At 41.9% G+C, this 14,604-nt stretch overlaps 1 protein-coding gene across 1 annotated transcript in view; it reads right to left on the bottom strand.

Moving 5' to 3' along the window:
- Positions 1-14,604, bottom strand: part of TMEM131L (transmembrane 131 like) — a 142,054-nt gene that overhangs the window by 60,270 nt on the left and 67,180 nt on the right. The window contains exons 4-7 of the mRNA XM_023755200.1: positions 9,435-9,503; positions 5,112-5,235; positions 3,344-3,460; positions 2,354-2,464 (exon numbers count right to left, since the gene is read on the bottom strand). Of these exons, the coding sequence (XP_023610968.1) occupies positions 2,354-2,464; positions 3,344-3,460; positions 5,112-5,235; positions 9,435-9,503 (421 nt within the window). The remainder of the gene's footprint in view (positions 1-2,353; positions 2,465-3,343; positions 3,461-5,111; positions 5,236-9,434; positions 9,504-14,604) is intronic.

Below are 14,604 nucleotides of genomic sequence, written 5' to 3'. Positions count from 1 at the left end.
AGCCCACCCCGCCCCCCACCTTCACTATCTACTGTCTTAATTCCGTTTTTAACAATAAATGTTATTTTAGAATGCTTCCACGAGCAATAGCTATCGACCTCTCCGAAGCAAGCTTATGGCCGTGGTGACCCCACACGCTGGATTCTGAGACAGGGCCAACTTCAAGTGCTCTGTTTTGCCCAACAAATCACTGAAACATTCCCCAGATCTCAATGACTTGGATCCCAAACGGCACTGAAGAAAACGTGAAAAAAACACACCAGAATCTCTTGCTTTTTCATGAGCCTAATGCAACTGTATTTACATATAATACCCCACCATGTATTTTATAGTTACTGTCATAGAGTATAGTCAGTCTAGCTCGTACCCTGTTAATCACCGGTCAGAGATTTCTATGTAGACATCAAAATGATAACTTGGAATAAGTATTTAATCATCTATGATGTTGATACACAAATTTATCACATCCTGTTTTTCATTGTTGAGCTTTTAGGCTGTTTCTACTATTGTTTGCCATTATAAAATGCTGGCCCCCCAAAACCCACATTTACTTTGTATTTATCTTTCCCGCAGTAGGAATTACTAAGTCAAAAGAAACGAAAATCATGATGACACTTGCTACCTATGGGCAAGAACGGAGAGCATGCTGAGCTGGGACTGCCCATCCTGGCTCTGCTCTCAACCTCTGCCAAGTAACTTAAACTCTAAGTATGTTGGACAATGTCTAAAATAAGAATGATGCCACCTGCCCTGGCAGTAAATCTGCTGAAGGTCAAACTGATTGATGTGGAGAAAAGGTGAAGTGACGCAAATCTTAGATGCTACGAGGGGCAGAAGTCCTATTTGGGGATGTCAACTCAAATGCCATTGACTCATCTATCTATTAAAAACCCCGGGGGCCCTCAATGTACTGAACACTACGCTGCTGCTGAGATGATAGAAATGAAAAAGAAACGCCCTGTCCCACAGAGCCTCGAGGGAGAGCAGGGGCGGGGACAACAGGGGACAGTAACTCTAAGGCAGGGATTGGATCCCAGTGCATGGGACCACAGCACAGACGTGCTGGGAACCCGGAGCGGTTTCAGAGGAGGTGGTGTCGGAACTGGGCCTTGAAAGATGGAATGAGAAGGGTGATTAGAGTCCAGCGGGGTCAGAGCTTATGGAGGTGAGATGGTTCGTAAAACAGGGAAGCCATGTTCGGGCAACGAGAGGTCTAGGACTCTTCTGCAGCTCCAGCCACTAACCATCCCGGTGCCTGACCAGCACCGAGCTCAGCTTCCTCACTGAGCGAGAGTGGAGGAAAGTGCACCCCTCGTGTGGAATCGTCTGTATCACCACTGCACAAAGGCACGCATCGGTTCTCTAACTGTTTTCTATTTCATTCCTCACGCCGGGATTGTGTTGGGTTTGCAGCAGCAAAATATCTGATGTCGTATGTGGTCATTCTGACAACTCACATTTCTCTCAAGTTTTGAAACAGAGAGCTTATGGCCATCTTAAGCATACAAACTTTGAGTGGTGACAGCTGGGTACTAGACTTATGAGGATCACATTGTAGGTATATAAACACTGAATCACCATGTTGTACACCTGAAACTAGAAAAGAATGCTATACAGGTAAGGTTCATAACATGTCGACTCAAGAGTTTTCTCAATTTCGAGTTATTCAGAGTTGGTATGAATAGTGAGCTCCCTGATAACCATGGAAATATGGATAATCAAAGGGAAAGAAATGGCCAAACCTACATGCTAGTAATGAAATGCGTATTAAAAGAATGTGCAGGTACCATTCTATACCGTCTAAAACATCAAAAATATTTCTTTGCACGAAGCCACACACAGGCAGGACTGGAAGCAGGGAGAGGGAAGATGGTAAGACACTCCTGGAGGAATATCATTACTGGGCATTATGGAGCTTCTGTCTTCCTCAAAAGCAACCTGGCAAGATTTAACAAGCTCTATAAAAAGGTTCACAGTCTTTAACCACAGAATCCCTCTTTATGAAATATACCCCAAGGAAACAGGTCACTTAAAGGGAACCAAGAAACATCAAACATGTACATGGCCTAATGGTAACAATAACGAAAAACTGGAAACGTTTCTAATTACCAACAAGCAAACTATGAAATGTCGGCACCATGGACTATACAGCCATTAAAAATAAATACTTGTTGTTCTATACATACACGATTTCTATATATATCAGGATTTTTTTTTCAAAAAGCAGAAAAGAAGGTAAAATCATCATTCTAGGCAAAAAGGCTGTATGTACTCTGTAAAAGCTACACAAATGTAAAGGGCTTCAAAGTTTGGTGTTGACTAGCATTCGAAATAAATCGACTGTTAAAATCACCTGTGTTTGTGAGAGCTGAATGCTCTGGACCTGCGGGAGCAGGAAATAAGCATTTGTGAGCTGCTGCGCAGACCCTTCTGTAGAGATTCTGCGAGTACCAATTCCAGAAACCTGCAGGAGACAGAGAGGGCGGGGCGGGGGGGGGGCGGTATACCTCTATTAGTTCTGAAGTACATTTGCCATCACACTAAAATACGTTTCCAAAGGAAATCTGTATTCAGCACCTTGGCCTTCAAGATTCCATTTACCCAATTATTATAGTTATCTTCAACAACAACAAAAAAATGCAACAAAAGTTGCTGTATTTCAGCAGAATATTCCTCATTGTAACAAATCTTTTCACAACTAGTCAACTTTTCTCATAGGGGACCCCGTGCTTCATGGAATCCAGTAAGAATTAACCACAAATATGGTTAGATAGATCTTGGCACTTAAATCACTTCTCGTTAGGTCCTCTTTTAACGATGTCACAGGTACAACTTAAGATAAAGAAACCTAACTACTTTGGGGAACAACAACAAAAAGGTACCCCGCTCTCCCTTCCTAGTGCCTTGATGTGAACAGCGAGCCCCTGAGACCTGGCCCCCACGCGCACAACCCATGTTCCCAGATGAGAAATATTCCTGAGCCCAGTGGGGGAGGAGGCCAAGTGGCTAGAAATTCCCCCTCTAGGTGCCTCCCTCTGGCCTGTTTGTGGGGTGCGGGCTGCGGGCTTTGAAAGACTGCTATATTCTGTACTAGAAAACTGTACGGCAGATTTCATTATTTTGTCCCAGTGCCCTTCAAAGATGCACGGTGAGAAGGACAGCTCTGCACAGCCCCTGCGCCACACGAGGCAGGAGAGGGGGAAAGCGGGGGAGTTCAGCAGCACTAACAGCTTCACTATTACTGCTACACGCCAGGTGGCAACATGTCCAAATGTCTTCTTAAACTATCCAAACCCTGTAAGTCAACAACCAAACTATGTGCCAGAAGGAAAAAGTTACTTACGTGATAGGAAAGGACTCCATGTGAGGAGGTATTAATAAATAAAGAACTTTCAATGTTCCCTTCTTCAGTAGGTAAGAAAATAATTCTGAAGGAAGTTCTCCCCATTGCTGGAATCACCTGAGAAAGAGGCACCTAATTAGCCGTTTGGAATGGCCCTCCTTGAAAAATTATCTCGCACAGACTTTCTTTTGGGTGATTTCTGTGAACAGATGTTAGCATCTTCTGCACCCTAGATTTGTAAGTAGCAGGAATCCCCGAGAATGCCCCCAAACAGATCAACAACCACAATCTAAGAGAACATTCCAAAGAACAGAGTGTGGACTCATGGTAAGAGAGTTGCCGACACCTTTCACTTAGGATTGGACTCACATGCCTCACATCTTTCCTTTTCCCTCCTCTTCCACACCCACGTGTTCAACGCCTTTATCTAACACAGTTCTAGCTTTACTTAACAAACATATTGATACTAAATAAAAGTCAGGGAGCCCAACTGGTATGGCTCAGCGGTTGAGGGTCGACCCAGGAACCAAGAGGTTACCAGTTGAATTCCTGGTCAGGACACATGCCTGGGTTGCTGGCTCGATCCCCAATGCGGGAGGGGGGGAGGGGCAGGAGGTAGCTGATTGATGATGTTTCTCTCTCATTCTCTCTTATGCCATTTCCTTAGTCACAGCATTTTTAAAAATTGATTTGAGAGAGAGAGAGGAGGAGAGAGACAGGGAGGGGGAGGGGGAGGGGGAGAGAGGAGGAGAGAGACAGGAAGAGAGAGCGGAGAGAGAAAAAGAGAGGGAGAGAGAGAGAGAGAGAGAGAGAGAGAGAGAGAGAGAGCTTCTCCATACCCCCTACTGGGGATCGAGCCCACACCCTGACCGGGAATCGAACTGTGGACCTTTCAGTGCACGGGACAATGCTCAACCAACTGAGCTACACCAGCCAGGGCAGTTACAGTAATTTTTAAAAAGTGCATCAGGTGGCCCTAGCTGGTTTGGCTCGGTGGATAGAGCATTGGCCTGAGGACTGAAGGGTCCCAGGTTTGATTCCAGTAAAGGACACATGCCAAGGTTGTGGGCTCGATCCCCAGTAGGGGGCATGCAGGAAGCAGCTGATCAATAATCCTCTCTCATCATTGATGTTTCTATCTCTCTCTCCCTCTCCCTTACTCTCTGAAATCAATAAAAATATATTTTTTAAAAAGTGCGTCAGTAGACATAAATAAGCAAAATAAATAAGTAAAAGCCACTGGTAATTGGGAATCTTCATTACAAGTTAAAGACCACCGAAATTGAAACTACTGAAAGACCAGGGTCTTGATCTCTGTGTAATGGTGCACATTCGCATAGTAAGGAGTTATTTTCTACCTCTTATTCCTGCATTTCCAAGGAGTCCTACCTACCTTAGTGGGTTCACCAGGTGAAAAGATCACAACTATTAACTTGTATTAGTTACTAAAAGCCTCAACATGGGTTGTCATCTCAAAACAGATAACATTAAGTATCTTTAATGATGAAAAAGTCTTATTAAATATACATCCATTACTACCTAGTTTAGACTGTTACACTTTTTTCCCATGGAGATATCAAGAACCACCAAAATCCTGAATATGAACAACTAAAAAAAGTAAGTGCTAAAGCAAACACACAGAAGGAAAGAGCTTGGGTAGCAGAAAAAGGGGAGACAGGGAGCAGAAAGTAAAAACTCGAGGCCAAAGAAAGCAAGAAAAGCTGGCAGCCCGCCACAGCATAGTTTCCAAGAGCACATCAACACTCACCCTGCAATGAACAGGAGGCACATGGAAATGTCCAGCAGCTGTAAACACTGAATTCACCACGACCTCGCTATCTCTACTCGGGTTATAAGCATAGAGGATCTTGGCTGCAGGGTGTCCCAGGAACCTAGGAAAACAGAGGGAAAAATAATATATGAATAATGCATTGTGTGCTTATAACTATAACTATCCATCCATCCATATATATACTTTAAACCAAGAAAGCTGTTGATGTTTATTACAAAGTTAAAAGCAACAATTATCAAACCCTGTTATTAATAAAACATTTCATCAACAACGGAAAAAAAACACCCCCCCAAAAAAACTTTCTTTACAAGACTTATGCCAACCCATTATAGCACCCCACTGGTTTTGGGGTTACAGGTAGTCAACCCATCCAGGCCATAACATGCTTGCAAAAAGCACACAGTGGGAACCAGGTACTACGTGTCTGGCTGGGACTCTAAATCAAATGCACACTTGTTTAGATAAGAAACTGTACTCATAGAGAAACCCAAGTTTTTTAGGGTTTGCTTCCTGAGTAATAAATTTAAAGATGCTTTTCAGGGGGATGAGTTTCAACTGGCAACGAGACTTAATAAGTCTTATAAAAATTTAACTGTTGCGACAGACCATTCTTCTGAGAAAAAATGAAAACCCTGTAACACCTCTAGCAGTGGCTTTCACCCAGTTAAATACCATGAGACTTTCAGAACACCCTGATAAAAGTTTGGCTCCTCCCTCCACAAACATGAACACAGGAAAGTTTAGACGTAACTTCAAAACTTTCTATGAACCTCGGAGTAAGGATCTCTGCTCTATAGCAAATACCCTAGCTGCTAAAGACCTTTCTTTTGGCTTTCCCACCTACAAGGCTGGCTCTGACCAAGGAACTGTCGGGCCCACCTACCTGGAGCTACCTGCAATGTTCCCTCTAATCATTTACCTCTGGTTCCACTGCCCAATGCCAAATTCACTCCAGTTAAATTAGCTGCAGTACTAGAGAGCCTGCAACAATTTCACTGAAATCATTTCTCAGTTTTAATACTCTCAGTGACAAGACCCAAATATACAGTTTTCATTAGTAAGGCTCACAAATAAAACTATATTCTAAAATCAGCAAAAAACTCATCTCCAGTATGCTTATGCTTTTTAAAAAATGAAGCACAAAAAAAAAAAAATGAAGCACAAGTCATTTTGCTTACACACAACGGGATTCCCAAAATACTATATTATCACTATTAAATCCTTGGGATTTTTCTTCTAGCTTTTCCTCCTACTTTTAATCACAGACCTTAATTGAAGATTTCATACATCCAATGTGTATTTTTTAAAATAAGTCCCGCCCTGGCCTTGGTGGTTAGAGTGTCAGCCCGAGGACTGAAGGGTTTCGGGTTCAATTCCCGGTCAGGCCATGTACCTGGGTAGCAGGCTCAATCCCCAGCTCAGCATGTGGGAGGCAACCGACCGATGTGTCTCTCTCACACTGATGTTTCTCTCTCTCTATCCCTCTCCCCCCACTTCCACTCTCTCCAAAAATCAATGAAAAAAAATAACCCCAGGTCAGGATTAACAAAAAATAAAGAAAATCAGTCCTTTACAGCCAGTTACAAGTAAAATACACATCAGTGTGATTAAAACCTTGCACTTTCACTGTCTTTAATGATACAACTAAAATTTTTATACTACCATAAGCATAAAGGGCCACCTCCAAAAGCCCTACCTCGAAAGTACTGGGTTCACCTTTGTCTTTTCTCTCAATTAAATTAAATAAACAAGGCCTTCCATGGGTTTAGGGTTTAGGTAAATAGTAAGAATCAATCAGCAAAGTTATTACTGCTGATCCTCAAAGGCTTATATCCCATTCACACAATTGGAACACAAGATTTTTTGTTTCAAAGGACACAAATGTCTCCCAGAGGAAGAGATTAGAAAACACAGCGGCAAAACTGCAATGCTCCGGAGCCCGGGGACTGCATCCACCAGACTTCCCCAGGCCTGACCGAGCACGCTGCTGAAACCTAGCTAGCACTGTGCTATTTTTACTCTATTTTTTAAATTCTATTTTTAAAATGTTATGAGGATAAGAATTTCCTTCACTGGTGACAACTGGAAGATGCCTTGTTAATTTAATACTACAAAAGAACGATTAAAATCTCTTATGAATGATTAGCACTTTAAACCTCAGGACCAGCAGAATATTAACCCTTAAAATAAACCCTAAGAAGTACCAGTAGGCAGGGGACAACTGAAAAACATGATCCTGATCAGGCACCCTAGAGGGAAATCAACGCTATGAAAAGGAATGGGGCTTGCCCAAGGTCAACGTCAAAATAAACAGCAGCCAAAGCTGAACTAGGGCAGGGAAGAAATCAGGAGAAGAACTATGGCTAAAGTTTTACTCTAATGCCTACAAATTATGCCATTTATCAGAAGTTAGGTAAAATGACTAATTTTTAAAGGTTGTAATTTAAACTCATTTGTTCTTACTGAGATTTTAAGCACTTCCACAAAACCTATTTATTCCCATAATCATATCCTAGATAGATCTCACTTATAAGTAAAATAGCTTAGGAATAAGATTGATTCTGTCACTCCGTGAGCAAACCGCATTGCTCCTCTGCAACAAATGTATGAACACATTTTAATGCATGGTCAAATACAGACACACACACACACACACACACACACACACACACATACCATAATACCTATCCTTCCAGGATTGATTAGAAGATTCAAATGACAAGAGACGTGACTGTGCTTTGAGAACTATAAAACTACTACATAAATGTAAGTTAAGCAAATCATCCAAAGGTGACTCAAGTCTAAAAATTAGCAACCTTTTCAAATCAAAGAATTTAAGTTTTTTTTTAAATATGCTTTCAGCCATCAGGACCAGCAATTGATATATATACAGCTAATTAACATACGTAGCTAATATATACATTTATCCATGTGCACTGATTACAGGACTTTTATGTTACTGAAGAGTAAATATATTATACACAGCCAGCATCCTATGACCTGGAATGGTTTACCTACCCTAAGTGCACTGATTACTATCCATCTTATTCTATCTACCAAACTGTACTAGACACTTCTTTAAAGTAGGTCCTCCATTAAAACTTTTTACAATAAAGACTTTCCATAAAAGCACTGTGCTCTCTCAGAATTTGAAATCAGTGAGGTTTTATTATAGATTTAGCTCCTAATAAAGTTTCTTGACCTAAGAGTAAAAATTCATAAACGAAAAAGCAGGCACCTAGAGTCTTATAAAGTTAGCAATCTCCCTCCACACTTTTATCTCTTCTTCCTTTTACGGAATCTCCTTTAAAAGCTCCACAAGGTACTTTACACTGAAAATCCATTCTCCCTCACTGCCGCTCCATTCTCTTGGATCAGAAGGAAATGGAAAGAAAGACACCCAGATGAATAGGGGAGGACACGCCAGGAGACCCCCACTAACTCACCCCAGATGCTCTCTTAACACCTCGGTTATTTCATTCACATAATTTTTCTCGTAACTCAAAAAGCTCTTCGTAAAACTCAAGTGAGGCTCCAGGCTGCTAAAGCAAGCAGAGCTTTTCCATCCGAAACACTCGTTTACTTCCACCCTGGAAACTCGAGAAATCTGAAATTCTATCTACTCAATGCAGCAACATTCTGCATCCAGGGAGCTGAACACTCTAAGTTTCAAACTTTGTCACAGCCAACAGGAGTCCTGAAGTTCACTCCTCTCCTGCAGGGCTCCACCCTTCTCTTCCTTAATTTCCCCCGAGTTCACAGATTAGTCCCTCAACTGACACTCGTCACATTCCCTTCACCTCATGGTTCTTAACAGGAGGCACAGTCAGTAATTACAGCTTATGCCCTGTCCTCCCCACTTAACTCGTTTCCAAAGTCTTAACCATAATAAGGAGTGTCTGTATAGTGCAAGTTTGAAACCTAAAGCATAGAGAGTAGGAAAAACAAGTCAGTAAATGAATCTAATGAAATGAATTCAGAATCCATCAATATTTAGCGTTTTTCATTATAAAAAAACCTGATTTATTTTAGAAAAACAAGAACTTAATATTGACTTCCTATTAAATTCCAATCACTACAAGTTATTATAAGTACATTTGTTAAAAACTAAAGGGCTAATACAATTCTTATACTCTCCTTTGCACACACAAAAAATATTCCCTTTAACAATTCCCAGGATTGATTTCCCTTGATATTCCAAACATATTTTTAAAGTATTTAACATCATACACGTATAAAATATCCTGAGAGAAAATAATGCAAATAAGTTCTTAAAAATTATAAAGAAAAAATACTTACTGAATTCCAAAATCTAGAACTGATGGCTGGAAATGTAAGCCCTTTCCACTAAATAGTTTGTCTGAGAAGCTAAAAAAAAGAAGAATAGAGAGATTAATTTTTGTTGTAGGTTTAAAATTTGAATGCTAAGTTAAGAAAATATCTTAGGCCAATGGCTCTTATGAGATACAATTTAACTCTCTTGTAGATGAGTCTGAACTAGATTTTCAATGCTAAAATTGAATTATTAGAAGTCTAATATATTTCTGCAGCTGCAAAAATCTAAGATACTCTTAGATTATGGTTACTACAACTTCATATCTAATGTACAAGTTCTGTAAGTATTCAGATAAAAATAGGGATAGATTTCATTTTTAATAGGTTTCATTTCTGGATGAATTCAGATAACATGACTATTTTCATAAACTCAAATTCAAGAAATGACATTCAAAAGTGAGTTGGGCTTGGGGTGGGGGTGGGGGCTGCAGAAGGAGGAAGCTTTGGCCCCTACATTTATTATATTACTTATAACAAGGAAAGGATGGGGCACATAGCCAGGGTTGCTCCTGAAGGCTGCAACCATCACCTGTATTTTTAAGGAAAACCACCACATAAAATCTCCCATGGCAGGTCACATTTTTGATACTTATTAAACATTATCATGACTTAATTTTCCTTCAGAATCAAAAGCCACAAATTAATATACCAAAAAGCATATAAAGAAAACACATTAAAAAACATACATTACAACAATTTATAAGCATACTTAAATACATAAAATACAAAATATATATAATATATAAAATATAAAATATATATATGTATACATAGTATGTGTGTATGAATGTATGTGCATATGTGTACAACAATTTATTTATTTAGTAGTTTTATTATCAGACTTTATTATTATCTATACTAGAGGCCCGGGTGCACGAAATTCATGCACTCAGGGGGTCCCTCAGCCCGGCCTGCACCCTCTCACAGTCCAGGAGCCCTCAGGGGATGTCCAACTGATGGCCGTAAGCTCGGCTTGTGGCTGAGTGGTGCTCCCCCTGTGGGAGCACACTGAGCACCAGGGGGAAGCTCCTGTGTTGAGCGTCTGCCCTCTGGTGGTCAGTGCGCGTCATAGCAACCAGTTGTTCCGCTGTTCAGTCAATTTGCATATTAGCCTTTTATTATATAGGATTCTTGAAGGTATTTTCATGTATATGTGAATGGCAGAAAAACTTTATAATGGTGTGCTATTGTACATCACTTCCCAACTTCACATCCAGTGACATGTTAGTAGCTTGAAATCAACCACGGTGGGAGTATTTACACCACATAGAAATTTGCAAACACTCCAAATCAGAGCTTTTTCCGCTGGAGAAAGCTAATTTTTAAACATTAACCAACACACAATTGGAAAAAAAACATACCAACCATCCATCAAAAGGTTGAATAAACCTTGACACTCAATAAAGTACAACAGAACTATGAAAGGAAATGGGGCAACTTTTAACGGCTACAAAAGTGATCTTCAGAGCATATAGGGAAGTGGAAAAAGCAAGTTGAAGAACAGTATGTATAATATGCTACTTTTTATTTTTAAAACGAGGGAGGACACAATGTATGTACTACATTTTAAAAGTCATGTAACCCAAAAATATTTAACCGAAGAAGTTCCTAAGTGTAACCTGTACAACTGTTTTCAAAGGCTCAAGCAGCTTTCCAAAATACAATCTTTCCATTTTCTCCTCCCACCAAGTAGCCCTCCGCCAAGCATGGTTCTGAGGCTGGTCCAGGAGTGGACATCTGAGTTTCCCACCTGCCAGCCAACAGAAGCTCTGTGACCTTCAGCAAGTCCTTCTCCCACTTTCCTTGAAGATGCAAACAACATAGAGTCCAGAGAAACCCTTTCAAAATCCTCACCTCACAGAGTGAATCCTGGCTGCAATCTTTTCTTCCTCCCTCCATTTTTCTTCTTCCATCTAAGCTTCCCTTATTCCATCCTCTCTCCTAAGACTCCTCTGTCTGTTATCTTCTATTTGTATCTTCTTTATTCTATCTACAACATCGGCCACATTAATACTGAATGTGACACCTCAAGTCTCCATCCGCCTAACTCCTGCCAACCTCTCCCTCGTGTTGAGCTTCCAGAGAGAAGAGGTACGATTTACTGGGTCCCCCTCAAACCCCAAAAGGCCAGGACGAACCCCATGACTTGCTTGCAAAAAAGGCCACTAACACACCCAGGAGCCTCCATAAATGTTTTGAGGAGTCACAGGAGGCGACTGGCGTAAAGAGGTGCCAACAGCAGATGCACCACGACCACCCCACTCCCGACCAAGCTGGCCAGGGCTCAGCCTTCCAGAAGAAAAAGAAAACAGGCAACTTCACATGTCAAAAATTATCTTAGAAAAGTCACGCTACTGTATAAGTAATAAGTAAAATAATTTATGACAGTCTCCTTCCTGCCTTGTGTCCCGGAAGTGGATGTTCCATCAGATTTCACGCACAACCTCTGAATGAGGAAAGTTTGTAGGATTAAATTAATTTACCCAAGATCACACAGCGACTAAGAGGCAGAGCCAAAATTCCAAAGCAGACCTGTCCAGGTCACAGACATGAACCTGGTACAGCATTCAGGTCTACCCAAGGCCGTGTGACCTACAGGGACCCAGGCAGTCTCTCCTGGGCTTCAGAGTCCAGATAAACGTGGGCTCCATCCAGGTCCAAAGCCATCACTTTCCAGTCCTGAGTGGGTCAGTTGCTAAATTACTCTAAAGTCCCCTTTATCTGTAAAGAGGAGATGACAACCGTGTCTACACCTCGCAGTCGTCCTCAGTGTAAAACGAGGTAAAAACGCCTTTGTTTCGTGACTGGCACACAATTAAATGCAATAAATACTAGATCGTGTTACTAAGAGGATGATTCTCATCTAACAAGAAAAGCAGTGAGAACAGGTGGAGAGGCCCATTGAGCTTGGAGTCGGAGCTAGCTCTGGATTTAGAAGTCCCAAATGGGGTAGCAGTATTTGCTCTGAAAAGAACAAATGAATACAGACCTGGGCTCTTAGTCATTATTCTAAAGACACCCACTTTTTGCAGAGCTGAGCCTTCCCTCGGCAGCAGGACATATGTGCAAGGAAGCCCACGTGTTATTTATTTATTTACTTTTAATATATTTTTATTAATTTCAGAGAGGAAGGAAGAGGGAGAGAGAGATAGAAACATCAATGATGAAAGAGAATCATTGATCAGCTGTCTCCTGCACACCCCACACTGGGGATCCAGCCCGCAACCCGGGCATGTGCCCTTGACCAGAATCAAACCTAGAACCCTTCAGTCTGCAGGCCAATGCTCTATCCACTGAGCCAAACCAGCTAGGGCAGCCCAGCCCACATGTAACTTTGAAAGAATATCTTTGTCTTAAATCACCTAACATTTTTTTTTTAATCTCACCTCTTATTTTAAAAAAAAAAATGGCTACCTTTTTTCTCTGCATATAAAAAAAACACAGTTCAAAAAAGTGGCTAGGAAAAGAGGAAAGGAATTTCACTGGAAATGAGAGGCCCTTGTTTCAGGTCCCAGCTATGTTATGAGCTCCCATGTGACACAGTTTTCTCTTTGGCAAATTGAAGGAGAGGGACCAGGTGACTCTGAGATCCTTGGGAAAATGTCAGGATGCCCAGACTCTTTATTCCCAGAAAAATCCATCTTTGTGCTGATAACAGACACACACCCTTTAGAAAAATTCAGTCCAGTAACTGAGATCTGGAAACGGATTAACTATATAACCACCTGTTCTGGTCATGCACAAATGTTATGTGACCGAAACACATCATTTCAAATGCCATGCTCTACCTCTTCTGAATGAGCAAAAAAGGGGCCCAGGGACTCCGGGCACAGCTCTCGGCAATTTAGTAAGTAAGGCATGGATGCACAGGGTCTGGGGCCAGCTCACGGAAGGTTCTCCCCCTCAAGGTTATAATCCAGGAAGCTGGACAAACCTTGGCCAAGCTGGACAAGCCAAACTCAAAGAGCAAGAACACTCAAAGAGAAAAGGAGAAACTTCCTAAAAGGGAAAAAAAATCAGGCATGGTATTGAAGGGGCAATGGGTCTCAATGAACATCTAGCATGAATGGAAACTGAATGGAGACCACTTTCAGCACAGCTAACAGCAGGGGGGGAGATGCAAAGGGTTAGGAAAGCACCATCTGAGCACAGAAAACACACTGGCAAGCTAGCCTGTTGTTGGCTCTGAGCAGCAGGGTGCAGAGCAAAAAGCAAGAAGGTGAGTGTGAGCGGTGAGGTGAGAAAAGGAGAGAGTAGCTATGAGGGAGCCTCTGAGACAGCGAGGCAGCTAACAAATAGCTTCACTGGGCCAGAAGGTGGGCAAGAGTCAGGCGCTCCCTGCCATGAAACGGTCTTAAGCACCATGGCTCTGTGCTGGACCCTACCCCCAAGGTAGCGCTGCAATGTTTCAGATGAGGGGCTGCAGAAGCCGCCCCGAGAAGGTGAAAAATAACTCTACCTTCTACGAGGAATGTGAAGTGACCACCTACAGGGAGGGTGGAAGGGTCTGGTTTTCTATATTCTTAAATGGACAGGCTTTCCTCCAGCTCCAGAAACCCCAGCACCTCCAGCTACTGCAAACTCTTTCAATACCCGGAGAGAGCAGCAAGTGCTTAAAAAAATGTAAGGCGATGACAAGGGCTTTAGCCACAGGATGAGGGTAAAATGTTGGTGTGAACAAGAGAAAAGGGTTGACACCCATTTCACACTCAGGAAGGTAATGAAGTAAGTAGATCACGCGAAAATATTGCTATTGTCTAGACGAGGGGTGGGGGAACGTCAGGCCAGTGAGCCATATAAGGCCCGAGAAATCGGTTGGTCTGGCCCTGCCAAGGCATTAGGGGTGAGTTAATTAACTGTTTGACCAAATATAGCAGGTTAACTTTTAAGTTGACAATTTTGTATGGCCCTCGAATGATGTTATAATTATCCTAATGGCCCTTGGCCGAAAAAAGGTTCCCCACCGTGGGTCTAGAGACTGAAGTTTTCAAGGAAAGACCTGTTATGCTGATGAACTAAGGAGCGTCTGAGTGCCCATTCAGGCCCCGGCGGGCGCTGGACTCCCTTAAGGTGGGGATTCCTGCACTGTGACATCTCCTTGGACCCTGGGCAGGAAGCAGATATTTCTAGAACT

The sequence above is a fragment of the Myotis lucifugus genome, unplaced genomic scaffold, assembly GCF_000147115.1.
Source record: "Myotis lucifugus unplaced genomic scaffold, Myoluc2.0 scaffold_1, whole genome shotgun sequence".
Taxonomy (NCBI): domain Eukaryota; kingdom Metazoa; phylum Chordata; class Mammalia; order Chiroptera; family Vespertilionidae; genus Myotis; species Myotis lucifugus.
Note: the sequence above shows the minus strand (reverse complement) of the source record. Positions and strands in the feature narration are given on the sequence as shown.